Raw genomic sequence first — 27,190 nt, 5'->3', positions numbered from 1 at the left:
ATATAATTTTTTTAAAAGTCTTATCTATTTTATAATTTTCTAATGGCATGTGAGATACATTTTAATGTTTTTTTCTAGATTGCTAAATATCATAACATGACATAAAATAGTTCTTTCATAAAAGTACCAAAATGCCAAAGTAGAACACTTTTAGGATAGAAAATTTGACTAAGTTTTAAAATACATAATTTAGAATTCTGATGAAAACAATTTAAAATGTCTTTTGAAACAGAAGCAAACTATAAACAGAAGGGCAGAAGGAGCTATTCTCAAATCATGCATCTGATGGAAGATATATAAATCACCTCCCTGTCAAATGAACTGATGGTAGGTTTTCTACAATATAAATCTTCTCTCAGGCTAAACATAAATCTTTCTAGGGCCTTAAGCATCAACTCCACTATTTCTTCACAGAGTCAATAAAAATAGCTTTATAGTATAGAAATGCTTTCTATTTTAATCAACAAATTCATTTATATGTCTTTTGCCCACAAATTTTAGAAAAAGGCTGGGTTTTTTTAAAAATTTCAACTGCCTTCCTTCTACTGGCCCATTCGTACCCTAAACATCATTGAGCTGGATCACCAGTTTCAGAAAGTTAACAATGAATTAAATGTGAATTCTGAAACATTTTAAGGCTAATAGTATTCATTCAAATTCAGGCAATTCATAGAAAGAGCATATAAATAACCCATATTTTAATATGTAAGAAATTTAAAACAATGTTAAATTGAATTGCCTGTTAATTACTATGCTACAAAACATATGCTTATTCTAGTCAGAACAGAAAGAGAAATTATGCTTCATGCGCATTTAACAAGAATACAGTATTTCATTCACTTAAAAAGAGAAGGCCTGGGGTGGGACAGGGGCTGGGAGGAGGGGAGTAAAGGGGGGAGAAATTGGGGGATACCTGTAATACTGTCAACAATAAAATAAAATTTAAAAAAGAGATGGTTATAGTTTCTTAGAAAATTTTTAAAAAATATATATTTCTTTATTGATTTCAGAGAGAAAGGGAGGAGAGAGATAGAAACATCAATGATGAGAGAGAATCATTGATCAACTGCCTCCTGCACGCCCCCCACTGGGGATCAAGCCCGCAACCCAGGAATCGAACTGGGACCCTTCAGTCCGCAGGCTGACGCTCTATCCACTGAGCCAAGCCGGCTAGGGCAAGTTTCTTAGAAATTTTAGTAAAAAATAATTATTTAGTAATTGAGTCTGTGATTTAAATGTATTTAAAGTGAATAACCAAATTATAGCATAAAAATTCTAGTAAAAATTATTTTTTCAGAAATAACTAAATGTTTTTGTGTAGTACCAGCATAACTACAGTTGTACAAATACTTGTAGGATATTTATGTATTAATTTCAAATGATCAGTTTAAAAATGAGCAATTTTATAACCAACTGGTTGCTTTTTTCTTAAACCAAATAGGTTTCAAGAAGGCAAAAACAGCCAGGGCTGTTTGTGTCCCGAGTACCTAGTGTAGTGTCTGACACATAGAATTTGAGTAACTGGGCAGGTTAAAAGGAAGGAGGAAGGGATGGAAGGGACCATCTTATCTACTGATCATTTCTGTACTTTGTTTATGCTAATTTATAAAACAAAACTACATTGCAAGGCTTCCCTTATATGAATACTGTATTGTCTCTTGTGCATTAGGGCCATCTTTAATTTGTATGTCATCTGATTTATAAATGAGCAGCTGAGATTTCCTCTCAGTTGCTTATGGTATTTCAGTAGCCTTCATAGGGTGAAATCTGTCCTCCATCTCTGTGCCTAATTTTCCCTTAAGCTGGATTTATCTGGGCCCTAAGGAACTGGCATTTAAAGTCTCATTTAGTAAGCATGTCTAAGACACTTGTGCTGTTGACTCTCTAAACCTTTGGCTTCTGTGTAAACATTTGGTGCCATCTGGATGAGTCTTTAATAACTCCCCAAAGAGACAGGGCCAGAGCAACACAGTCATTTTCCTTGGGAAGTAAAATTAGTGGGTAAATTATGTGAGGTAGCACTGTCCCACCTTTCTCCACCTGTCCCTTCTGACATGACACGCAAAGGCCAAAAGAGAAGAGAGGGAAAGAAGTACTAACCAGTTGCCTCATTTTAATAAGGCCTTGCTTCTGGTGAGGATTTTAGCAAAACTTGACTATAAAAACAGCAGTATATTTATTTGAGGAGAAGCTGGAAATAGTGAGTAAATAGTAAGGGCATAAAACATATACACAAGTTTAGGAAGTTATATGGGAAGACACACTACATTTACACAAAATTAAGATTTTAACAACAAACGACAAAGAACCAAAGAATCTGTATTTATTATAGCTGCATATTGAAATGTAAAGATTTATAGTTATATTTAAATGTCAAGAAAAGGTTAATGTAAAATGCCAAAATTCAAAAATACAAATAAACCAGAATGTATCTTTAACATAAATTTTCATTATAATCTTAGATACATTGTTTTTTAAACAAACTTGGATGTTATTATATGTTTTCCTTATTCAGTGTTGGTTTTAGCTCACATAAATATAGGGTACTGGGCTGCTAGTTGTATAAAAGTGTAGCGCATAAAATTATGTACGGTACATAATACTTGATAATGATAATAAATAACTATGTTATTGGTTTATGTGTGTGTGTATATATGTAAATATATATATATACTAGAGGCCTGGTGCATGACATTCGTGCATGGGGGGGGGGTGTCCCTTAGCCCAGCCTGCGCCCTCTCACAGTCTGGAACCGATTGCCCCACAGAGGGAGGTCCCGCCCACCCACCGCAGCCTGCAGGCCGGTGGCCTGGGCTTCCCTCTTTGGGCGATGGATCATGAAGCCCCCAATCAAGCACCCCATGGAGGGTGGCCTGGACCTCCCTCTTTGGGGTGATTGTGGAGCCCCCCCCACCCGCAATCCTGATTTATTGCCCCACCACTGGTGGCCTGGGCCTCCCTCTGCAGGGCGATGGTGGGGTGATGGCAGGGCCCCCCCAACCAATTGCATCGCACCCGCCTTGGCTGGCCTGGCGCCAGTGCGTGTTATAGCGTGGTTGTTCAGACAGTCTTTCTGCTGTTCGGCCATTTGGTTGATTTGCATATTATGCTTTTATTATTATAGGTTACTATAGATAATACATGTACACATATATATATTTTACTGTTGACAGTATTACAGATGTCCCCCATTTTCCCCACCTTTGCCCCTCTCCACCCAGCCCCCGCCCCACCCCAGGCCTTCATGACATTATTTTTCCATGTCCATATCTTTTTATGGTTATTTTAGAGCAGGGGTGGGAATGTGCAGCCTGTGGGCTGTATAAAGCCCACGAAATTATCTGGTCTGGCCCTGCCAGGGCAACTGCAGGCAGGACTCAAAATTCAATAAATCTAGGAGTTTTTTTCATAGCAACATAAATTTACATTAAGTGAATTATATTAAGCAATGATGTTATAAATATCCAATGGGCCCTTGGCCAAATAAAGGTTCCCCACCCCTGTTTTAGAGTATAGTCTCTTTACCCATAAAAAAAGTTTGCTGTATAGCAGTATGCCTGTCACCCAGGCAGCAGTCTCATACATCTCATACTTACTTTGTCTCTTAATAGCATCATTTCCTCTTGTACTTGATTTAATCTTGCGTTGTTTGGTACAGTAACATGACATACAGCTTATAGCCTAGGAGCAATACACCATATCATATAGCATAGGTGTACTGTAGGCTATCTCACCTAGGTTTATATAAGTGCGCTCTAACATCTGCTTTGAAAATTATAAATGCCAACAGAAGAGACATTTTAAACTCATCAGTAACTCACTTTCCCCCCAGTTTTATTGGGATAAAATTGACATATAATATTGTGTAAGAGTCAGTTATACGATCTGATTTTATACACATATATATAGTGAGATGATTATCATAATTAGGTTAGCTAACAACTCCATCATCTCACATAAATACCTTTGTGTGTGTGTTGATATCATTTAAGATTTAGTCTGTTAGTAACTTTCAAATATCTAATACAGTATTATTAACAATAGTTACCATGCTATATATTTGGTCCCCAGAAGTTATTCATAACTCTAAGTTTTTTCCTCGACCAATATTTTCCAATTTCCCTTATTCTCCATCTCAGCAACCCTCATTCTACGATCTGTTCCTATAAATTTGGTTCTGCCTACATGTGAGAACATTTAGTATTTGTCTTTCTGATTTATTTCACTTAGCATAAGACCCTCAAGGTCCATCCATGCTGTTGCAAATGGGAGGATTTTCTTCTTTTTATGGCTGAATAATTGTATATTCATTTACTCATTCATCTATCAATAGACTTAGGTTGGTTCAATCTCCTGGCTATTGTGAATAATGCTGAAATGAACATGGAAATACAGATTGTCTCTTTGAGATAGGACTGCATTTCTTTTAGATATGTACTCAGAAGTGAGATTGCTAGATCATATGGTAGTTCTATTTTTAATATTTTGAGTAACCTCCACACTGTTTTCCATAGTGGCTGCACCAATTTACAATCCCACCAACAATACACAAGGGTTTCATTTTTCTCCACATCCTCACCAACAAATTTTTTCTTGTCTTTTTATAATAGCCATTCTAACAGATGTGAGATGATTTCTTATTGTGGTTTTGATTTACATTTCCCTGATGAGTAATGATGTTGAGTATCATTTTATGTACCTGTTGGCAGTTTATATGTCTTTTTTGCAAAAAAAAAAAAAAAAGTCTATGCAATTATCTGTGGGTTTGTTTGTTTGTTCGTTTGTTATTGGGTTATATGAGTTCCTTATATATTTTGGATACTAACCCCTTATCAGATATATGGTTTGCAAATATTTCCTCCCATTTCATAGGTTGCCTTTCCTTATTTCTTCTACACTTGGCTTCTTTTATTCCTTTATCCATCTCCTCCACTGAGACCCAATTTTATACCACCAGTTCTAAGGAAAGTATAACTAAGAAACAATGTAACATTTCATTAAAATAGATGGATAGTTTCATATATTGGATTTATGAAATAAGTTGGTTCTACCTGATTTTTAAAATTTAAAATAATAGCCAAAGCACAGTAATCCACGGGGACATGAAAATACCAGTGATGACCACAATCCTCCTCACAAAGTCCTGTATCCAGAAGGATTACCCTGCATCAGTAGACTTAGTGTTTCAGTGTGCTCAATTACGATTGCTCTCAATTTCTTATTAAGCAAAATTCAAATAAAACCAAAACAAATATGGTGTGTATGCTTTAGAGGGAAAAAAGTGTTCAACATTTCCCCCCGTATTTATTCGGGGCAGTTCAGGTCTGTATGCTTGGTCTCTGAGGTTCTATGTGCTGGACGTGCCAATGCTGAGTCCTGCTCAAGACAGGACTATTGATGGACGTACAAGTGGGTTGTAAATGTGCAGATGGAAGGTCATGGTCATCCTCTAGAATAAATTAATCAGGAACCAAATCACCGGTATTAATAGAGAGTCTGCATTTCCTGTAAGTGCTTCTGAAAGTAGTCAGGTTGGGTGTTTTTGATACAAATGCTGAAGTAATGAGTAATTCTAAAATGTTTGCTCAGACTCTGAAAGAGGAAGCTGTGGAGAAAAGTATTCGACACGCCTTCAGAGCATTAGTTCTCATCCTTGGCTGCACATTGGAAGTGCTGGGGGAAAATTAAACCGACCAGAGATTCTCTGTTTTTTTTTGTTTTTTTGTTTTTTGTTTTTTGCATAAGGTACAGCCTGGGAATTGGAGCTTTTAAAGCACCTCAAGTGATTCTAATGTGCACTACAGGTGGAGAAGCACTGATCTGTGGAAGGAAGCAGAGTCTGCAGCACAGTAGGATGTTAAGCCCTGTGACTCCAGGTGTGGTCTGAGGACCAGTAGCATCCGCATCCTCTCATTACAAATGTAGAATCTTAGGCCCCCACCTCAGACTTATGGAATGAAATATGCATTTAAACAAGACCCATAAGGTTCCTATGCACATTAAATTTTGAGATGTCTTCAGTCCTGAGCCCACAGGAGTCCTTGAATGGTTAAGTTAAGGATATAATTAAAGATACCTTCCTAGCACTAATTTCCTCCACTTAACCAAACAGGCTTCATTCTTAATTTAGTTTTACTATTATGCCTCCCAAATGGAAAGAGCTATTTCTTTATTATAATACATTAAGTGGAATTTAAGATGAAAGCTAGGCTTCTTCAAAAGTCTCAAGGAATTTTCCAAGTAGAAAAAATGCTTGTTCCATTATAGTGCCATAAACAGTGGCTTTCAACTCCCACTGCATATATAACTACCTGGAGAGCTTTTTAAACGTACTGGTTCCACATCGTATCTATTGAATTATAATGTCTCGGGGTGGAGGCACACATTGGTATGTTTTAAAGCTCTCCCATGGAGTTTAGTGTGCAGCTAGCTATGAGAACCACCGTGGCTGAACTCTAAGTTTATTGACTCCTATATATTGGTGCCTCAGTTCTTTCTCTTTTTGTTTTGTTTTGTTAAACCTCACCCTAGAATATTTTTCCATTGATTTTTAGGAAGAATGGAAAGGAGGGAGGGAGAGAGAAAGAGAGAAACATCAATGTGAGAAAAGCACATTGATTGGTTGCCTCCTGCATGCTCCCCAAATGGGGTTGGGGATCGAATCTGCAACCCAGGTATGTGCCCTTAAGTAGGAATTGAATACATTCAAACCATTGAGCAACACCGGCCAAGGCTTGGTGCCTCATTTCATTCAAATATAGTGGACTCAGTCATTGTGGCTTCCTTGAGACTGCTATCAATCACTTCATTAAAATGTATCAATCTGCATTATAAGATCAATTAAATATTTAGTGTGCATGGTAATTTGGCATTCATTTAAGTTCATCCCTATTTCATAGTTAACAGTTGAATATCTACATTAATAAAGTAATGCCAAGTATACAGATGGTCATATCCAAATAGTACAGATTTTTTTCCTTTATGAAATAAAACATTTCCTTTCATTTTTTTTTTTGCCTTGACATATCCTTAGTTAAGTATAAACATTAGCTTGTACCCCCTCAGTATCTGCCAGCTGAATAGTGCCAAGAGACACCTATAGGGTGCTACTTGGCAGGAAGACATCAGCCATCATTAAAAATCCACAAAACCGATACCATCCAATACAACTTTCTGATTACAGAGACAAAACTGCACATGCGGTGAACTGATACACATAAACTGCATTTTGCTCTTCAAACACAAGTTAAAAACAACTAGGTCCTAACCAGATAACTAAAAGGAAGCAGTTGAGCAAATCACTTGATTGAAGAAAAACAAGCAGTGGACTTAAGTAAAATGAGCAGGCTTAACCCTAAATCACTGCCAAATAATTTTAAAAATAAACTCCACATAGTATAAAAATTGAATAATATACAGATAAAGCTTCCTCTAAATACACAGATTTTATTTCCATCTTGAAAACAAAAGCTTTAAGCACAGAATTCCATTGCAAGTAGCATTTGGTTATTCCTAATAAAGTCATCTGTTTGGTTCCTTAGATTTTCTATTTATACTTGTCCCTTAAGTAAGCACTGCAAAGACTATGTGTAAGACAGGCATGTCAAACTCAAAGGCTAACATGGGCCAAATAAACAAGGTTTAAGTTTATACGGGCTGCAAAAAAACAAAAGCTTCAATTTTCATAGAAACAGGATTATTTCGATAGAGACATGCTGAACACAAAGGGCTGAAATAAATGAGTCATCATTAACATAAAATAATAGAACATTTTTATAAAAATTAATATTTTTTCTTGAACATTAAGACACTGAATAACTGCACAAATAAGTGTAACACAAATAAACCTATTTTTCTTGTTCTCCAACAGTGAAATATTTCCTGTTGCACACACCAAACAAGTCAGTACAAGACTAATGATGTGACCATCAGCTGCTAAAATATTCACTGCTAGTATTAGTGGAGAGAAATGGTGCGCCAGTGCGTAAGGAGCGTAAGGGAAATGAATGCAAGTGATTATCGTAATCAATCATTAGCGAACGTTGTAGTTCGTTATTAATAATTATGTATAACAGCATATTGTAAAAATTAAGTTATGAAAGTTTTATTAAAACATTTCTTACATACCGTTATATTGGCTGGGCCACAAAAATATTCCTTGTGAGTCACATGCGGCCCGTGGGCCATGAGTTTGACATGCTTGGTGTAAGACATTACTAAAGTATTGTCCAAAATGACATTTTCAAGTATATAGCGATCTGTAAATGTTCTCAAAGCCACACACAGCCTTTGAAATTCCTGTTCTGCTCTGTTGGGAAAAGCTCCATCCAGATGCTAGAAGACTTTTTTAAATGTGAGCTTTTATAACCAGGACAGGTCTTTGAAAAATGATGACTTAAATTCTTAACTTATGTCATTAGGTCACACCAACATTAAATTCGAGAGACCTCAGGCTATAAACGATCTTACTTTAAATAAAAAACTTTTTTCTTTTCTATTAGGCTTAGAGTCATTCTTAAATCAATTCTTTAAGTTAAATGAGAATCCTTAATGGCCTATGAACAAAATCTATAGTAGTAAATTGTATATAAATATAAAACGATTACATATTTATGATTAAATTCTTAATAAATGATGAACCATTTAAATGAGAATAATCCCATTATGTATACATTATAAACTTTTCTCATAAATCTGTTTCTGAAATATCACCATTTTATCATTTGCAAATCTTAGAAGCAAATCATATAGAAAAAAAGCAACAGTCTTGGACAGATGTGGGGGAATGTAACAATCCACTTAAATAGGTAGCTGTTCTTACCACTGGGTGATTATGGTTTATTTTGTTATTTTTCAGTTTGTAGAGTATGCAGAACTGTCTCTGCTTCCATTAACTTTAAATGTCCTGTTAAGAATGTATAATCAAACATCTAAGGGGTAAAATTATGAACCTCATGGAAGGAAGATAGAGAAAATTGCTCAGGACAAGTACTGCTTCCAGACTTTTCTAGTAACTACCTATATAACCTCAGTGAGTAGATGCCCCATCTTTAACATTTGGAGGTTTGGCTAAATGCACCCTGAGGTCACTATCAATTCTCAAAATAGCCTGTGCCTTAAATCCTGGTTTAGCCATGATGTAGTGTAAATAATAAATAGGATAACATGTTTCAATTTATCATTTTGATTTGAAGAATACTTACAGTTAAGGCTGGTGGTCCTGGAGGTCCTGTTTCACCCTAAAATAAATTAAAGAAAAGTTGCAGTTACCAGTAGCCTCTTTTTACACATAATATTTATACATTTTCTGAATAGATAGAAACAATATCTGAATAGATAGATAAATCCTAAAGAAAAGGAAAATAGAAGTTTATCTTGATAAAAGCACACTGAGAGATGTATCATGTGCTTTGAGCTCTCATGATATAAATATCACCTGGTGCACGCTCATGCTTTTTGCAGGACTTGTTTTGAAAGCTAAAATAATCTGATTTCTATACTTTTGTCCACTGAACCAAAATTAGAAAGAATATCTCTTCAAATATGACTACTTGCCAATGGAGCAGCTGGGACATGTCACAATGACGGACACTTTTCCTGACAAAGTTAGTATGAGGATCAGCAGAAATAATAAATGGATGTCCCCACTTCATGCCTCCCAGCTGCAAGAAGTGGTCCCATTTCCTCTTTTAATGCTCGGCTGCATTGGCATTGCACTTGCCATCAATTGTAAAAGGCTTTGCCCATATTTATGTATTTTTAAATACTAACATTGCTTTGCTGATGTATGTGAATACAAATTACCAGATGGATGTATTGACAAACGAGTCAAAGTCTTTAAAAAATGGTTCATCTAAAAGTTCACTATTTTCTGATATGTAAATATGTCCACCTATATGCCACCTTATTGTATCAGTGCCCCTGTTTAATTCATAAGAACTCTTAGTCATTAAGACCAAGCATCATGGCTATAATCCTTATTTAAGTGGAGACGATGGAGAGCATACACTGTGTGGCATGGGGCACTGGGACCTTGTAGTCTCAGGTTGAAAGTATCTCTATAACTTTCTCTTTTCTCATCTAACATAGTCAGCTCAAAAGTTAAGACAGCATTGTGCAATCATTATTTGGGGGAATGATTGAATACAAATGACCAATCCTTGTTAAGAAACATTGATGTAGCTTAAATCACTCACTGAGGACCGATTTACAAGACCAGCTTTAATGCAGAGGTAAATATTGACGACAGACAAGGATTTCTAAATGCGCTGATGGTGGAGAACTACATATAGTGCAAAAGACCCAAGCATACAATTCTCATCAAATTGGGATCATCCAATGACCTTGTGCCAAATGACTCTTGCTTTTACTATTTCTTAATTCTCTTTTCAAGGTCAATTGCCAATATGCCACTATACTAGTAAAAGGGCATATAAGAAAAGGTGGCAGGAAATGGAGCATTTAGACTAAGATACTAAATTAGCCTCCTTCCCCCCAAAGGCCACCTGCTTCACCATTACAGTAGCAGCTCAGTGCTACTGGCAAAGTTCCCTGATACAGGACACGGTTGCTAATTTGGTGATGGAATACCTAATGCTGTTAAGCAAGAAAGAGAAAAGGGAAATCTTATAAACACAAATTAATGTTGACTAGCAATTGTGCATTTAGTCTCCTCAAACTAATTAAATGAACCAAAAATAGGTTTTTCTTGTTCAGATGCTTTTAACATAAAAGCCTTTGGTTCATTTGAACAAAATTAACTTTTGGCAGTTAAACAGTATCAATGAAAAGTCACTGCACAGGTTCTCAGGGGTTTCTTAAGAAAAGATCGGCACTTTTCTCAGTGAGTATGATACCTTTTCTCCTTTGGGGCCAGGTGCACCACGAGGACCCAAGTCACCTTTCAAACCCTGCACAAAAAATAAAACCAATGTGATTTCTACACACAGTGCACAGAAAGCTTCAATTTCTAACGAGTCATTAGTCACAAAATAAATCATAATTTACTGAGCTCCCAAACCCCATTCTGCAGTGTGTGGAATGGAGAGAAATAGAGACAACTGGCAGTGAAATGACAAGCAACATCTGCGCTGGGGTGGGTACAGATATGTTAAATCAGTGTGAGTCCTCCATTGTGCATATTTGTGCAACTTTGCTTCCTGCTAAAATAACATTAATTCACCATCTGAGAGAACATCACTTAGATCTATATGAGCTTTTAAGTATCCACTTTGGATTAAATGTATAGATGTTGTAAATACCTCTGATTTAGCATTAATTTGCCCCCAAAATTCAAGATTTAAATAAAAAATATTTTTATGTCTCTATCAAGAAATCTCATTGTTGGGGGAAAAGAAATGAAAGATGTATTCTTTTCCAATCACTCACAAAGCTGAAGCTAAAATGTAGTCTCTTTTCTGTTTTAAAGTATGATTTAGTTCTTGAATTTCTCTTTTTTTAAACCTGGATTTATAAAGCTATCAAATGAAACTATATAAAATACAGCATATCAGATAGTAAATATATTCATAAATCTCCTAGACTCTTGGGTGTTTTAGTGGGTATTTAGTTGATTGACTCAGAAATGACAGCTTTCAGAATATCACAACACATTTCACCACAGGAGATCAGTTCTACGGCCAAATGTACTCACAGTGTAAATACAAAGAAAGGTAGATAGACACACCCTGACTGTGTGGTAAATAGGAAAAAATATATTTCCTTGTACTTAACACATTGAATGAGGGAAGAACAATAATGGAAAAAGAAATATTCTGAAGCCATACAATGCACAGTAAATCTAGGCATCTTACTGTTCCTGAAGGGTCCAGCTATCACCGCTCTGACATTTTGTAGTAAATAAACAATGCCTAATGCCATCACCTATAGCTTACTCAATGCAGAAGCCAACGATAAATTTAAAGGAACAAAAGAAACTGGTTACTTAAAATCTTGTTGCAGAGAATATGTGAAAACTGTAGTCTTTAAGAAAAAAAAATGAATGAAAACAGCATCTAATTGGAAAAAACCCTTTGTAGTTGCATAAACACCTTTGTGGATGTAACTTATAGTGATGTTTCTTTCATCATCACCTTGGAGTAGTTATAGACCAAAAGTGAGTAAAAAATAAATCATATTTGAGATGTGATTTTCAGGGTTGAACACAATCTCTCTTCCCTATTGTAATACTCATACAAGCTAGAGTCTTGAATAAAAAGTCCTCCTTACCATTTTAATATTTTTTTTCCTTAACAAAAATCAAGATCTCTGCCCTTATAGAACTCATGTTTTAAGAGAAAGGTGATTGACAATAAATAGGTCAACTGGCAGAATGTGATAAACGTGAAGGAAGAGAGAACTACTACTTCAGCTGGGGTGGTCAGAAACAGCCTCTCTGTGGAGGTGACATTTGTTGTTTCAAAAGATCCAGCTATGCAATGATCCTGGGGGAAAGCACTGGGGTTGAGGGAACAGCTAGCACACAGCCCCCGGGGGTGAAAGGAGTGTCATGAGTAAGCAGGTCAGGAACCAGAGAATAAGTCAAGGTTAGCCAGGGGTCATGGCACACAAATTGCTGGCCATGGTAAGAAGGAGAGGTTTTGTTCTAAGTACAATGGGAAGCCACTTATTGTTTTAAACATGGAAATGACCTGATGTGACTGTGTTTCAAAAATAAACCACTGGCTACAACATGAAAATAGACTAAAGGCAGCAAGAGTGGAAGCAGAAAAGGAGCTATAGCAGCTTTTCAGGCAAGGGAGCAGGATGGCTGAGACAGGGTGGTGGTAGAGAGGGAGAGAAATATCAATGTCTGAGAGAAACATTGACCAGTTGAGTTCGCACCTGTCATGGGGAGTGAACATGCAACCCAGGTATGTGTGCTGCCTGGGAATCAAACCTGCAACCTTGTTGGTGTATGGATGACACTCAACCAACTGAACCAACCGGCCAGGCAGGAGTCACATTTTATGCATAACCTTTTGTAAGTTATTTAAGCTTCCCTATAAAATACATTATAAATAATAGTTATCTGGAAAGGTTGTTCTGAGAATCATATGTTGTAAGAACACTTAGCACATGGTAGGTACTTAATAAATGCTGCTTCTACTTTTCAAGTCAAGTTGAATGGATAATCAATAGTTGAGTTTTGTACTCATGTTGATGGATATGTACAATTGTGCTTTAACTCACATAAGGATAAAATGCAATTGAGAAGTATTGCTTTCGTCAAGCTTCTGCTTTTATGGCCACTGAAGTGGGCCCATGTAACTCATGGCTTCCTGTGACAGAGTACAATGTTTTTAAGGCCGTGGCATCATAATAGGCTCTGAGGAACAGATCTGTAATGCTTTTCTCAAGTGCAATTTTTCTCCTCATGTCACACTGGTGCTGCTATCAGTGGTTATTGAATACTGGGGAGAAAAAGACATAGTGCTCACCATAAAGCATAAAGAATCAAATGGAACAGACTCTGAATTCAATATTGAATAAGGTAGGCATCTATTACCATGGTTCTCAATAAAATTCATGTATATAAAGATTCTCAAAAGTACAGTAGTTGATTCTGTATGCGATGCGGAGACAGGACTTCATCCAAAGGCAAGTGGAAAGCTGAAGGACGATTGTAACCATATTTATAAAAGCAGGTAGATGATGAAATTAGTTTTTATTGGAAGATCTACTCATGATACGTAGCATTTTTGAAAATCAGAAGATGATACAAAATAATGTTATTTGTTAAAATTTTTAACCCATCTTCCACTGACTGCATCTTACTCCCCAGCAATGGCACCAGTTATTCGCTTTGTGATTCCAATATTTTTTATTCAGGATTACAGATTGCATTGGTATAAGGAGATTAACATGATTATTTTAGGGACATCAGTTGCTGTAATTCTGACAAGGGATGTTTGAAAGACAATAATAAAGATGCAGAGGAAGAGACTAAACTCAATGATTGAAATCTACTTTGCTAAGATTATATAACCCCACAAAAACAAATGAGTGAATAGCTATTTCTATTAGAGACAGACGTATTTTATTTAACATAGTTTCTGAAAATAGCAAATGTTTACATAGCTCTTACTGTATGTGAGGCCCGTTCTACATGCTTTACATAGGATAAGCCCTATAATCCTCAGCAAAAGCCTATGCATTAAGTTTTAATAACATGAAGACCCCATTGTGTAAATGAAGAAACTGAGTCCAGAGAGTATAAGTAATGTACCAAGTAGTATGATAGCCAGGCAGTGGCTGAGCTGGGATCTGAGCCCAGTAGTCTGTCTTCAAAGGCCACATTAACAATGTGGCAAGTCTCCCTCTCAAGTCTCCCTCTGAGATGCCATTGTTGAATGTGTCTCACAGTAGGTCACAATCAAAATCACTTAATTATAAACTAAAATGTCTTAAAGCTGGGGTCTTGTATTTTGAAGGCTAACTTGTAGCAATTCAAAAATTTGACAATTTCAATATATGTCTGCCATGCATTATTTAAACTATATACTTGGTATGCAATCTATAATAATAAAAGCGTAATATGCTAATTAGACCAGAAAGCTGAATGACCTTCCAGACATCCTTCTGGACGACCTTCCGGATGAAGGCGGGGCTGCAAGGGCCGAGCCCCTTGCATGAATTTCGTGCATCAGGCCTCTAGTATTTAATATTTAAACTGTGTGTGTTTAGTCAATACCGTTGGTCTAATACTCAAATCTGCTGGAGATCAATCCACAGTTTACACACACACACACACACACACACACACACACACACACACACACAGGAAGGGAGGAGGAGGAAAGAGGGAGAGAGAAAGAGAGAGAGAGTCAAGCTTGAACTTAGAAAGATGTCAGAGCCTTTGCTGTTTTGTCCTAATGTCTAAGATTTGCCACTGGCATTTAATTGGTGAGCTTCAGCCCTGACCGGTGTGGCTCAGTGGATAGAGCGTCGGCCTGCGGATGGATGGGTCCCGGGTTCGATTCCCGTCAAGGGCATGTACCTTGGTTGCGGGCACATCCCCAGTCGGGGGTGTGCAGGAGGCAGCAGATCGATGTTTCTCTCTCATCGATGTTTCTAACTCTCTCTCCCTCTCCCTTCCTCTCTGCAAAAAAACAATTAATAAAATATATTAAAAAATAAAAAAATAATTGGTGAGCTTCAAGGATGCTAAACATTCTGCTCTTGTAAGACAGTCGCACATGGCAAAGAAATGTCTTGCCCCAAATGCCAACATTATCCCCTTGAGAGAGACCAAACCACTGCACCTTCTCCTTTAAACAAGGTTTACACTTTCTGAAGTGAGGTTGCACATTTTGTAGGAAAGCTTGCACAGAAATTATTAAAAGATACATTTATATCATGGTATATGTAATATGTAAGAATAAAGACTATAAAAAGGGCCTTTGGTTCGTATAGTAGGAATATTAAATTCTTCCAGTTTTCTCTGACTTGGAAAGAAGCTGGAATGAGCTGGCCCATTGAGTTCATTCACTACACATTCTAACAGAATATTCCTGAAGTTATAATCCCCATCATGGCTTGACTTCGATTCAAATGGAAATAGCTATTATAATAGTCTTCATTCCCTACGCATGTGTACCTGTGCTTATTGAAAGTCAAAGTCACTGTCATAAGTGCCAAGTGATTTTTAGCTTGCAGAGTCTGTTTATTTCGGCATTGAAAAATAGACAATAACAAGGGTGGCATGAGTTAGTGGGAAAATAAGAGACTTTTCAGTTAAACATGTAGGGTGAAAGACTGATCTTACCATTTTTTAAAAGAAAGGTGCTTAATTTCCCAAGCCTTTATTTCTTGACTCCGAAATAGTCTAGCTAGCCCATAAAGCTAGGGTGAGGATTGAATTCAAATTCCTCATGAAAACAGTTGATAAACAATAAAAAACCACCACCAATGCTGTAATAACAGCACACTTGATTCTTCACTCCTATTTGTGGTAAAGGGGAAGGAGGAGAACTTCCATTACTTTTCTTATTTCTCTCTAGTCATGACTCCTAAATATCTTTGGCAAAATTAAGGAAAGGAAAATAATATCATCTATGTTTTAATTAAGTAACCAACTGAGAAAAGCTAGTCACTGTGCTTTGTCATGCTTCATGATGTACCTGATGAGCTACATTGAACAATGATGATGTTAAAGAAATGGCAGCCTGTGACTGGAGGCATGGAAAGGACACTTCCAAGATCCTCCTCAAAGTGGAATGGTCATCGTGCTCACCAGGCTGTGGGCTCTCACCACAAGTTGATCTACTCAGGTTTGGACTCATAGAATGGCTGCCAGAGTGTTTGGGCATTTAATGGGCACTCAAATGCATATGTGTATCAATAGATTCATTCTAAAAAGCCACGTCACCTTACTTTCAGACACCATAAAAGTTTTCCCCAAATCTTTACGTTAATGTGAATATATGTCAGGCTCCAATCCCTCAGGCCTTTTTCCAGTTTTATTCAAGTATTTGGGATAATCCTTTCTCTATTCCAATTCTAACATTATCTTAATAAACTTCTAAAAAATGTATTTTGCTCATCTGTCTCAGGAAGCCCACATAAATGTAGCTTGGTTATCTGTGCAACAATATAGTTAACTTCTCTCAACATTACTACATTTCCTGCAAGGTAATATCTTTCCCATAATGAATGGTCAAAACCTTGGGCTGTTTTTGAGGTTTCACTGTAATCAAGTACCAAATTGTATATTCTACCTATGCAATATCTTTGCCTGCTCTCCCTTCCATCTCTGCTATCCTAACTCAGGCTCCATATACTTATATTTTAGACTATTTTAACAATCTCTCAGTTTTTAAAATGAAACATTAGCAAATAATTATTGAGAATATATTCACTCCAAAAAATTTATGAAGTACTAGGGATTTCAAGAAAAGGTCTTTGCTTTCATGAAGAGTATGATAGAAAACACACACACACACACACACACACACACACACACACACACACACACAGGCAAAGGCCCCAATTCTCTGTAAAACAAATCTTCATTTAACACCGCTTGGACCATATCTCCCCTCTGTTCAGAGGAGGAAGGACAAGCATCCTCACATACATGCTTTCCATCCTGTGGCTCCAGCTGTATTCCTCTTTTATTGTCCCCACAATGCCTTACATGTAGCAGGAATCCCAGAAAACCTGCGTGGATGCTTTGCATTTCCTCATGCTTTCCAAATGTACAATCTTAACCTCTTTGTAGGAAATCTTAGTTATGGGGGCTTGAGGATCTATTCATAGTTCATCACTTTATAGACCCTGAGTAGCGATTTTTCTCAGCTGGTGGCAGAGCTGGCACACAAACTGGACCCTGGCTTTCCACTCCAGAACTGGTACCACTGCATCACGGACCTCCAATGACAGGGATGGGAGGTGAATCAGAGGCTCCATTTGAATGTATGAGGCCAGGGCTGTGACATTGCAAGTCCTGATGTACAGTAGGAGGTAGAGAAAAGGCAGAGGCTCTCCTCGCTGTAAGCCACCAGAGCTAGCTCCTGTTCTCTGGCGTATAAATATGACTTCGAAGGGGAGAGGAAGAAGAATGAGGGTCATACTACAGATGCAAATGTGGCTTCTCAAGAAGTAAGTAAGAGTAAAGCCCTGGGGGTCAGGCCTCATGCCAGTGTTCACCACTAAGGTTAACTCTCGGGGCTTTGGAGGCACCCTCCACTCCACTGGGGTGAATCTCTTACTTTGTCCAAAGGCCCCAAAGATGGTAATGATCAGCATCCCTTCCCACGCAATGACCTGCTACAACAAGATGGGGTTTGCTATAGAGGGATTTGATTCCTCTATGGCATTAAGGAATCAAATCTAGCTTTGCTATTCTTTTATCCATAAAGCAGGTAGTGTGGCCCTTCAGAGCCATTCAAAAATGTTTTCCATGCAGGTAAAAAAATAAAATTGTGGGGGAAAAACGGTTCTCATTGTGGACACTCCCCCTGGTAAAGTTAGTGTATCTATAGTAAATGGTGAGGTTGATGACCTCAAGTATGATTAATCTACATTTCAGAGAAAAATCCAGGTTTGGGCCTTAAATTTCATCATAGGAATCTAAGTAAAGCTCCAGGAATAACTGTCATAAGAGGAAGGAGAGGAGATAGTAGGATCAGAGGGTGTTACAGGCAAGGGTATCCATGGGGTGGAGGAACAACGGCAGGGGAGGGTGAGCAACACAGATACACAATTCCCTTCCTTTTTGCCTTTTCTTTTCACCACTGTGATCTTATCTACACAGACCCTCAGTAGGTGGAGATTTGGGGGAGGATGAAAAGTGACCCCTGGGTAAGAACACAGGCCACAGCAGAATGTAAGAAGCAAAAAGAGAGAGAAAGGAAGACTAGACAAAATGCAAGCCAGAAACAAGGAAGAAAGGGTTATCAAGGATAACACAATGGGTTTGAACTACACGGGTCCATGTATACATGAATTTTCTTTTTATGTTTTTGATCTTTATTACTGAAAGTATTCCATATGTCCCTCTCTTCCCCCATTGACCTCTTCTAGCCCGCCTCCTCCACCCCAGGCCTTCACCACCCTATTGTCTGTATCCATGGGTTATGCATACTAGTATAAGTATACAAGCTCTTTGGTTGATCTCTTCTCACCCACCCACCCTCCCCTGCCTGCCCTCTGAGATTCGATAGTCTGCTCCATGCTTCTATGACTCTGGATCTATTTTGTCCATCAGTTTATTTTGTTAATTAGATTCCACATATGAGTGACATCATGTAATACTTACCTTCCTCTGACTGGCTTATTTCTCTTAGCATAATACTCTCCAGGTCCCTCCATGCTGTCTCAAAGGGTAAGAGATCCTTCTTTTTAACAGCTGCATAGTATTCCATTGTGTAAATGTACCACATCTTTTTTATCCACTCATCTACTGATGGACACTTGGGCTGTTTTCCAGATCTTAGCTATTATAAATTGTGCTGCTATGTGGATCGTTTTCAATAAATGCCTGTACTATTTCTGATCCGTGGTTAGGAGCCCATGCATGTGGAGGGCCACCCGTAAACATTGATCTATATCGTTTTATACAGAGTACTTGAGCATCCTCGGATTTTGGTACCCACAGAGGCAGTGTATGTGTGTGTGTGTGTGTGTGTGTGTGTGTGTGTGTGTGTGTATATTTCTGAGTGCGCGCACACACACACACTGTGGAACCAACTAAGTTTTGGGGCAGTCAAAAGTTATATGCAAATTTTCAACTGTGCAAGGTTTGGCACCACATTGTTCAACAGTCAACTGTATATAAATACAAGGAACAACCTGTAGTGAAATTAAAAGCTCTGGGTCTCTACTGAGCCGTGTGAAAAACTGCCTTTATTCTTATAGTTGAATCTTAACAGCGTCAGGTAGCCACCATATTTCAGTAGCAAAATGTAAAGACTATTAGAAAAAAAGAGAGTTGGGCTTACATCTTTTCCATTAATGCCAGCCAGACCTGGATCGCCTTTTTCTCCTTGTTCACCCTAGAAAGAAACAATTTATACAATGAAAAATATTATATGTAAGAACCTTTGCCAAGAAAAAACAAAAGAGTTATACTGTCTGGGTATTTATAAAAATGTGATTACTTTGTTAATCCCTTGAATGAAACATTTTCTTAAAAAACAATTCTGAGTTCTAGAATCAGAGAGAGGTTTAAAGGTCCAAGAAAAGCTGTATAAAAAATGATTAGAGTAGAAATATAACAAGGATTATTTATTTGCCTCTATAAGCAGCAAGGAACTTTCTGGAGGGCAATCTGACAATATATATCAGGGTCTTAAATCTGTTCATTTCATTTGGCTCAGTGATTTCACTTCTAAGATTGTATCATAAGAAATAATACGAGTAGGAAAAGAAATACAGACTAGGTTATATTACTACAGTGGACATAAAACTGGTAGAGGAATGGTGCCCAGTGGATCAATATCTCTCACTTATCAAGTTCTCTTAATCTTGGCATCATTGACATCCTTTGTTTAGGGCTCTCCGCTCCATTGTAGGATGTTTAGCATTATCTCTGGCTTCTATTCACTAGAGGCCAGTAGCCAGTCTCTCCCTCAGCCCCTCTACCCTCAATCTTGAAAAATAAAAATGTCTCCAGATATTGCCAAATTTCCCACAGAAGGCAAAACTGCCTCCAGTGGAGAATCACTAATATATTATATATCATGAAGATATATGTAACAGATTTGTAATATGAAATGCTACAACAGACTGGAATGATATACTATAATAAACAGCATGGACTTTATTAAGAATAAATGTGCAGTCTTTAATTCTCTATAGGTTAGAGAGCCCACTTAAAAATGAAAATATTAAAGGATCAGAAGAAAATGTAAGTGAACATAGCTTAGAGCTTATGATAAGTAAGATGTCTTTAATCATGGAACCTAGATAAGAAATTTATAATAGAAAAAAATTATATATGTGACAAAATATTAATTATATACTTGTAAGACAACAATAAATACCACAAATTAAACTAAAAGGCAAGTGAAAAAAAATGGGGGAGAGTATATGGTGGCTTACTAGTTCACACACAGTTTTTATCACACATAAGAAAAAGAATAATAACCCAATTGGTAACTGAGCAAAGGATATATCAGGTAATTTACTACAAGCAATGAAAAAGAAAGGCAAGATGACATTAATATTTTAACTGGTATTAATTCATCAGGTTATATTTGGGACTAGGTGAACTCTAAAGCACCTCCACTGTAAATTCTATCATTCTTTGGGTGGGGGGGAAAGGCAGGAGGAGTTCTATATCCAGACAAAAACATAATGATATTCAAGCATTGCATACTAAATAACTCCTAAACAAATGAAAGTTGACAATAGTAACCAGCTGTTCCTTTTTTATTCACTAGGAAGAAAACGAGTAAAAACACAGTACTACAGATTTAAGCTAGAATTAAAGGAAATTTTATTTGCCACCAGAGGTTGTTGGAGATTAGATGCATTTAGATTGCTTCTCAGTGTTTGGATAAGTTCAAACGCAGAAAAAAATAAAAAATACAAACCCAACAGAACATCTCTGAAGATTTCTTGGAAAATACAGTAAATCATTCTAGAATGATAGAAACTTAAGTGCAATCCCAACTAAAGGAAAGAGGATGAATGGGAATTAGATTACATTTAAGATTTTTCCAATGTCTATTCTTTGATGAAACTAATTTCAAAACTATTTGAAAAGTTAATGTCCTTCCAAACAAAACCACAATGCTTTGGTATTTAAACTATTACATTTAGGTAAGTAGGGAAACCTTTTTATAGAGGCTGAATTAATCAATTATTATCCATTATACAGGTACAGTAGTTACTAACATTACTAATGTTTCAATAGATAGCAGCAATAAATATACTAGCTCCTGTTTTATATTCCTTCCTACATGCCAGACTCCATGTGAAGTGCTTGCATAGTAAGGACTCTTTTAAATTCTGGAAGTAATTATAAGCGGGGGTTCTCATCTCCATTTACTGATGATAAATGAACATCTCAGAGGACATATGTAACTTTCACACGGTCAAAGAACTCCTCCTATTATCTCAAGTTATTTGCTCAATTACTTTGATTCATAGGGACTTTCATTCAATTGGTCTAATTTGACCTTGTACCACATGCCCTAAACTTCCTTCAGTTTTCAGCTCAAGTTGTGGTGTTCATCCATTCCTATGGATGCTGTCGACATTTCACCTCAAGCTCAACTTTCCTTCCTATCTTTGTTTTCCTGACTGTGGTGTTTCTGAAGCTGGAGTATTTTTTCATTCCCAGAAGGCAGCCTGGAAGGAAGGCGGGGTAGGGGAGGGTATGAGATCCCTGGAAGCAGTCTTCCACCAAAGAGTGACAGGAGTTGGTGGATTCATGTGTCCATGTCCATTTCCTAGCCTGTAGAGATTATTGCAAGGCATGTTCCACATGATTCCTCAGAGGGTCCCCAGCATAACTCAGTTCCAGTTCCCTACAATGATAACCAGCTTAAAATACACCCTGTTATTAACTTTTTCTTGTTACTTGACTTATCCTCCCCACCCCCTAACACCTGTTTCTTGAGATCCCTCTCAGATAAACTACCCGCCCCAAGAATTGTCTTGAACCTTGTTTCAGGGCAATCCAAGTGAAGGTGATGTCCATCAGCCCCCAGTGTCTGCATGTTTGTCCATACTCAAGATCTATCCTTCAACTGCTCTGTTATCACTACTCTATACACCCTGGATCTTCTCCATCTTCCCGATGGCACCAAGCTCAGAGAATCCACCTATCTATCTTCTCTCTTGTTCCTAGGCTGTTGACTAATTCTAGAGAAAATTATATAACTAGGCAGTTAAGCACCATTATAAATTCACTAGAGGCCTGGTGCATGAAATTCGTGCACGGAGGGGGGGGCGGTGTCCCTCAGCCCAGCCTGCACCCTCTCCAATCTGAGACCCCTTGAGGGCCGTCGGACATCCCTCTCACAATCCAGGACTGCTGGCTCCCAACTGCTCGCCTGCCTGCCTTCTTGATTGCCCCTAACCACTTCTGCCTGCCAGCCTGATCACCCCTAACCACTCCCCTGCCAGCCTGATTGATGCCTAACTGCTCCCCTGCCAGCCTGTTTTCCCCTAACTACCCTCCCCTGCAGGCCTGGTCACCCCTAACTGCCCTCCCCTGCAGGCCTGGTCCCTCCCAACTGCCCTCCACTGCTGGCCATCTTATGGTGGCCATCTTGTGTCCACATGGGGGCAGCCATCTTGTGTTTTGGAGTGATGGTCAATTTGCATATTATTCTTTTATCAGATAGGATTAGATAGGATAGAGGCCTGGTGCACAGGTGGGGGCTGGCTGGTTTACCCTGAAGGGTGTTCCGGATCAGGGTGGGGGTTCCTTTGGGGTGTGGGGTGGCCTGGGTGAGGGGCCTGTGTTGGTTTGCCAGCCGGCCACGCCCCCCGGTGACCCAAGAGGAGGCCCTGGTATCTGGGATTTATTTATCTTCTATAATTGAAACTTTGTAGCCTTCAGCAGAGCCAAGCCTCCTGCTTACTCCATGGCTGCTGCCATTTTTGTTGGGATTTATTTATCTTCTATAATTGAAACTTTGTAGCCTTAAGTGGAGGCCAAGGCAGGCCAGGGCAGACGGAAAGCTTGGCTTCCTCCATTGCCAGGGAAACCCAAGCCTCTTGCTCTCTCTGTGGCTGCAGCCATCTTGGTTGGGTTAATTTGCATACTCGCTCCTGATTGGCTGGTGGGCATGGCTTGTGGGGTGTAGCGGAGGTACAGTCAATTTGCATATTACTCTTTTATTAGATAGGATAATAATTAATCTCATTCTAGGTTGTTAAACTACTCTATTCCCTTCAAATCCTTAGTATTAGGATTTCTGCTCTTACTCTCAGATGACCATGTTTCCTACAGAGAAAACAGAAGCCATCCAAGAAGCTTTCCCTTGATGCCTTGAAATCTATGAATTTGCTTACATCTATACCATCATTTCCTCTATTCGTATGCATGGAAGAACTGTTTCATTCTCTTTTTAATACTTATCCCTCAACCTGTGCTTTCAATTTCATATTCTTCTCATGCAATTTATGTTTAAACGTATGCCCTTTTCTCTGAATCCTCAACATCCTTCCTCCTACTCACTTCTTTCCAACTACAGTGACACGTACAGTTGAATCTTTTATGGAAACAAAAACCTCTCACTTGCATCTCCTGTCAGTTTCTGCTTCATCTGCCTCCTTCCATTTTCAGATTAACATTGAAGCAGACCTCCCATACTTCTTGTCTGCATTCCATTGCCCCTCACTCACTTCGAAGTCCCCTCCAGATTGCCCTGTACCCTTCCTGCTCCTCAGAAGCTGCTCATTCCAAGGTCTCAGGTGCCATCATTAGATACCTTCTTGTGTGTTTTCTTCTTTGAGCCATTTATAGCTTTTATTTTGACCAGCATCCTCTGAGCAATACTTGCTTGCTGAGACACTATAATATTTGTTGCTGTTTTTTCTACTTCTATAGCCACATTTTCTCATTTTCTTTTGTGCTGGGTGCTCTAAGCATTACAAGTCCATAGGGATCTGTACCAGGTTCTTAAAATTTCCCTTTCAATGTACTTTCTCTAGGTATCTTCTCCACTTTTATAATTATAGTGACCATCTATATGCTAATGAGTCTCAAATTCCTACTTCCAGACTAGATATATTTTTTTATCTTTAAAGTACAACTTATATATTATAATAATGACATGTTTTACGTGTACAGTTCAATGAGTTTTAGTACAATTATTTCATTGTGCAACCATCACCACAATGCAGGATTAAAATACTTGCATCATGCAGAAAGTTTTCTTGTGCCCAATTTGTAGTCATTTGTCCATCATATCTACAGCTCAGGCAATCACAGATACACTTTCTCTCTCTCTCTCTCTCTCTCTCTCTCTCTCTCTCTCTCTCTCTCTCTCTTCTTCCTAGAAACTTCATATACAACATGCAGCCTTTTTTGGTCTGGCTTCTATGATGTAGCATAGTGGTTTTGAAGTTTACCCATGTTGTTACAAGGATAAGTAGTTCATTACTAATTTCTGAGCAGTATTCTTTTTTTAAAAAAATGTTTTTATTGGTTTTTTACAGAGAGGAAGGGAGAGGGATAGAAAGTCAGAAACATTGATGAGAGAGAAACATCGATCAGCTGCCTCCTGCACACCCCCTATTGGGGATGTGCCCGCAACCAAGGGACATGCCCTTGACCGGAATTGAACCTGGGACCTTTCAGTCCGCAGGCCGACGCTCTATCCACTGAGCCAAACCGCTTAGGGCTGAGCAGTATTCTTTGTATGAATATATGTACTGCATTTTGTTTATCCACTTATCAATTTCCCATATTTAGCTAACCTATATAATAAAGGGCTAATATGCAAATCAACTGAACAGCAGAACAACTGGTTGCTATGATGCGCACTGACTACCAGGAGGCAGACACTCAATGCAGGAGCTGCCCCCTGGTGGTCAGTGCACTCCCACAGGGGGAGCGCCACTCAGCGAGAAGCTGGGCTCATGGCTGGCGAGTGCAGCGGCAGTGACGGGAGCCTCTCCTGCCTCCACAGCAGCGCTAAGGATGTCCGACTGCCGGGTTGGGCCTGCTCCCCGGGAATGGACCTAACCTGGTAGTCGGGCATCCCCTGAGGGCTCCCAGACTTCCAGAGGGTGCAGGCCAGGCTGAGGACCCCCCCCCCCCCCACCGAGTGCACAAATCTCGTGCACCGGGTCTCTAGTTCTAAATAAGGTTGTTATGGACAATGACATACATGATTTTTTTCTGTGGAGATGTATTTTAACTTCTCCTGGGTAAATAAATATCCTGGAGTGTACTTACCAGATCATATAATAAGTGTATGCTTAACTTTTTAGGAAACTTCCAAACCTATTTCCAAAGTGCCTGTATCATTTTACATTACCATCATCAGGGTATAAGGGTTTCAAATTTCTACTAATCCTCACCAACAGTTGGTATTGTCAGTCTTATTTTATTACAGCCACTCCAGTGGGTGCAAAGTGATACCTCACTGCAGTTTTAATTTGCATTTTCTTAATGATTAATGATTTTTTTCATGTGCTTATTAGCCATACACATATCTTCTCTGATGAAGTGCCCATTCAAATATTTTGCTCATCTTTAATTATTTCCCTAACTTATTATTGAGTTGTAAAAGTTCTTTACATATTATTTATACAAATTCTTTACATATTATCTTATATATAATTTGCAAATATTTTCTCCCAAAATGTAGTTTGGCTTTTTATTTTTGTAATGGTATTTTTAAACTTTAAAATTTTCTACATCTTTATTAAGGCATAATTGACAATAAACTACACAGTTTGGCTCAGTGGATAGAGTGTTGGCCTGTGGACTGAGGGGTCCCGGGTTTGATTCCGGTCCAGGGCATGTACCTTGGTTGCAGGCACATCCCCAGTGGGGAGTGTGCAGGAGGCAGCTGATCAATGTTTCTCTCTCATCGATGTTTCTAACTTTCTATCCCTCTCCCTTCCTCTCTGTAAACTACAAACTGGTTAGGGCTTTTTCTTTTTCTTTTTTTTTTTTTTTTTTGACACTTTCTTTATTACTTTATCTTTATAATAAATGTTAAAATCAGATAGTATTAGTCTTTCAGATTTTTCTTTAAAAGTTGTTTTGGTTATACCAGGTTATTTGTATTCCCATATGACTTTTATTTTTATATTATTTTATTTTTATAAGTGACAAAGGAGGAAATTGTTAAAGATACCTGCTATTCCATTTTCACAGTAGGGAAACTGAGTCTGAGACAAGACTCCCAGCCCAGTGCTAAGAGAGCCAAGCTGTTCCATCTATGACAACAGACTTTCACCCTCATGACAGAGCTGTCTTCACTGGGGGAGGGAGGGTAGGAGATGATTTTTAGAGTACTCAATACATTTAAATGGATATCAAATTCATTAATGCATCATCTAAAATACAACCTCCTTTGATTTTGCCCCCTTTGATTCTTTCTCTACCTGTTCAGTTTAATCTTCGATTAAACCATTTTGCTGGACTTAAAACTCTATCTCCCAAGAGCTTTAATCATGTCTCCACATAGCTTCTCTCACCACATAGGAGAGGATTAAAGATGAAGAGCAGCAACAGGCTTGATGAGGTTTAACCTAGTCCTGCAGAGAGCAGCTCAACTTGCCTTGGCCAGGGCAAAGCCTTTCTCCCTGCCACTCTCTCAACAGATCCCTGCACTTTTGCACAGATCCCTGGGTTCCAAAGGGCCATGCTAGAATTTAAATCACCTGAGGACTGGGTCTGCATTCTCCTTATTCACTGATTTTTCTCTAGCTCTTAGTGCAAGAGCTAAACCAAAAAACTTCCTTGGCCTGGCCAGTGTGGCTCAGTTGGTTGGAGCATTATTCTGTACACAAAAGGTGGTGGGTGCCATCCCCATTCAGGGCACATGCCCAGGTTGCAGGTTCAATCCCTGGTCAGGGCACGTGTAGAAGGCAGCCAATTGATGTTTCTCTCACATTGATGTCTGTCTGTCTGTCTGTCTGTCTCTCTTTCTCTACTCCTTCCTCTTCCTAAAATCAGTTTAAAAATCTAAAATCAGTTAAAAAAATAAAATAAACTACAGTAGTTTCTAAATTAATGATTATTGAATGGATTCATAAATTAATAGAATGG

The 27,190-nt window shown here is 38.3% G+C and overlaps 1 protein-coding gene across 1 annotated transcript in view; it reads right to left on the bottom strand.

The window, feature by feature from the left end:
- The window catches only part of COL19A1 (collagen type XIX alpha 1 chain), a 294,498-nt gene that overhangs the window by 149,921 nt on the left and 117,387 nt on the right, over positions 1–27,190 (bottom strand). The window contains exons 11-13 of the mRNA XM_054722351.1: positions 19,443–19,496; positions 10,857–10,910; positions 9,204–9,239 (exon numbers count right to left, since the gene is read on the bottom strand). Of these exons, the coding sequence (XP_054578326.1) occupies positions 9,204–9,239; positions 10,857–10,910; positions 19,443–19,496 (144 nt within the window). The remainder of the gene's footprint in view (positions 1–9,203; positions 9,240–10,856; positions 10,911–19,442; positions 19,497–27,190) is intronic.

Source organism: Eptesicus fuscus, chromosome 10, assembly GCF_027574615.1.
Source record: "Eptesicus fuscus isolate TK198812 chromosome 10, DD_ASM_mEF_20220401, whole genome shotgun sequence".
Taxonomy (NCBI): Eukaryota; Metazoa; Chordata; class Mammalia; order Chiroptera; family Vespertilionidae; genus Eptesicus; species Eptesicus fuscus.
Note: the sequence above shows the minus strand (reverse complement) of the source record. Positions and strands in the feature narration are given on the sequence as shown.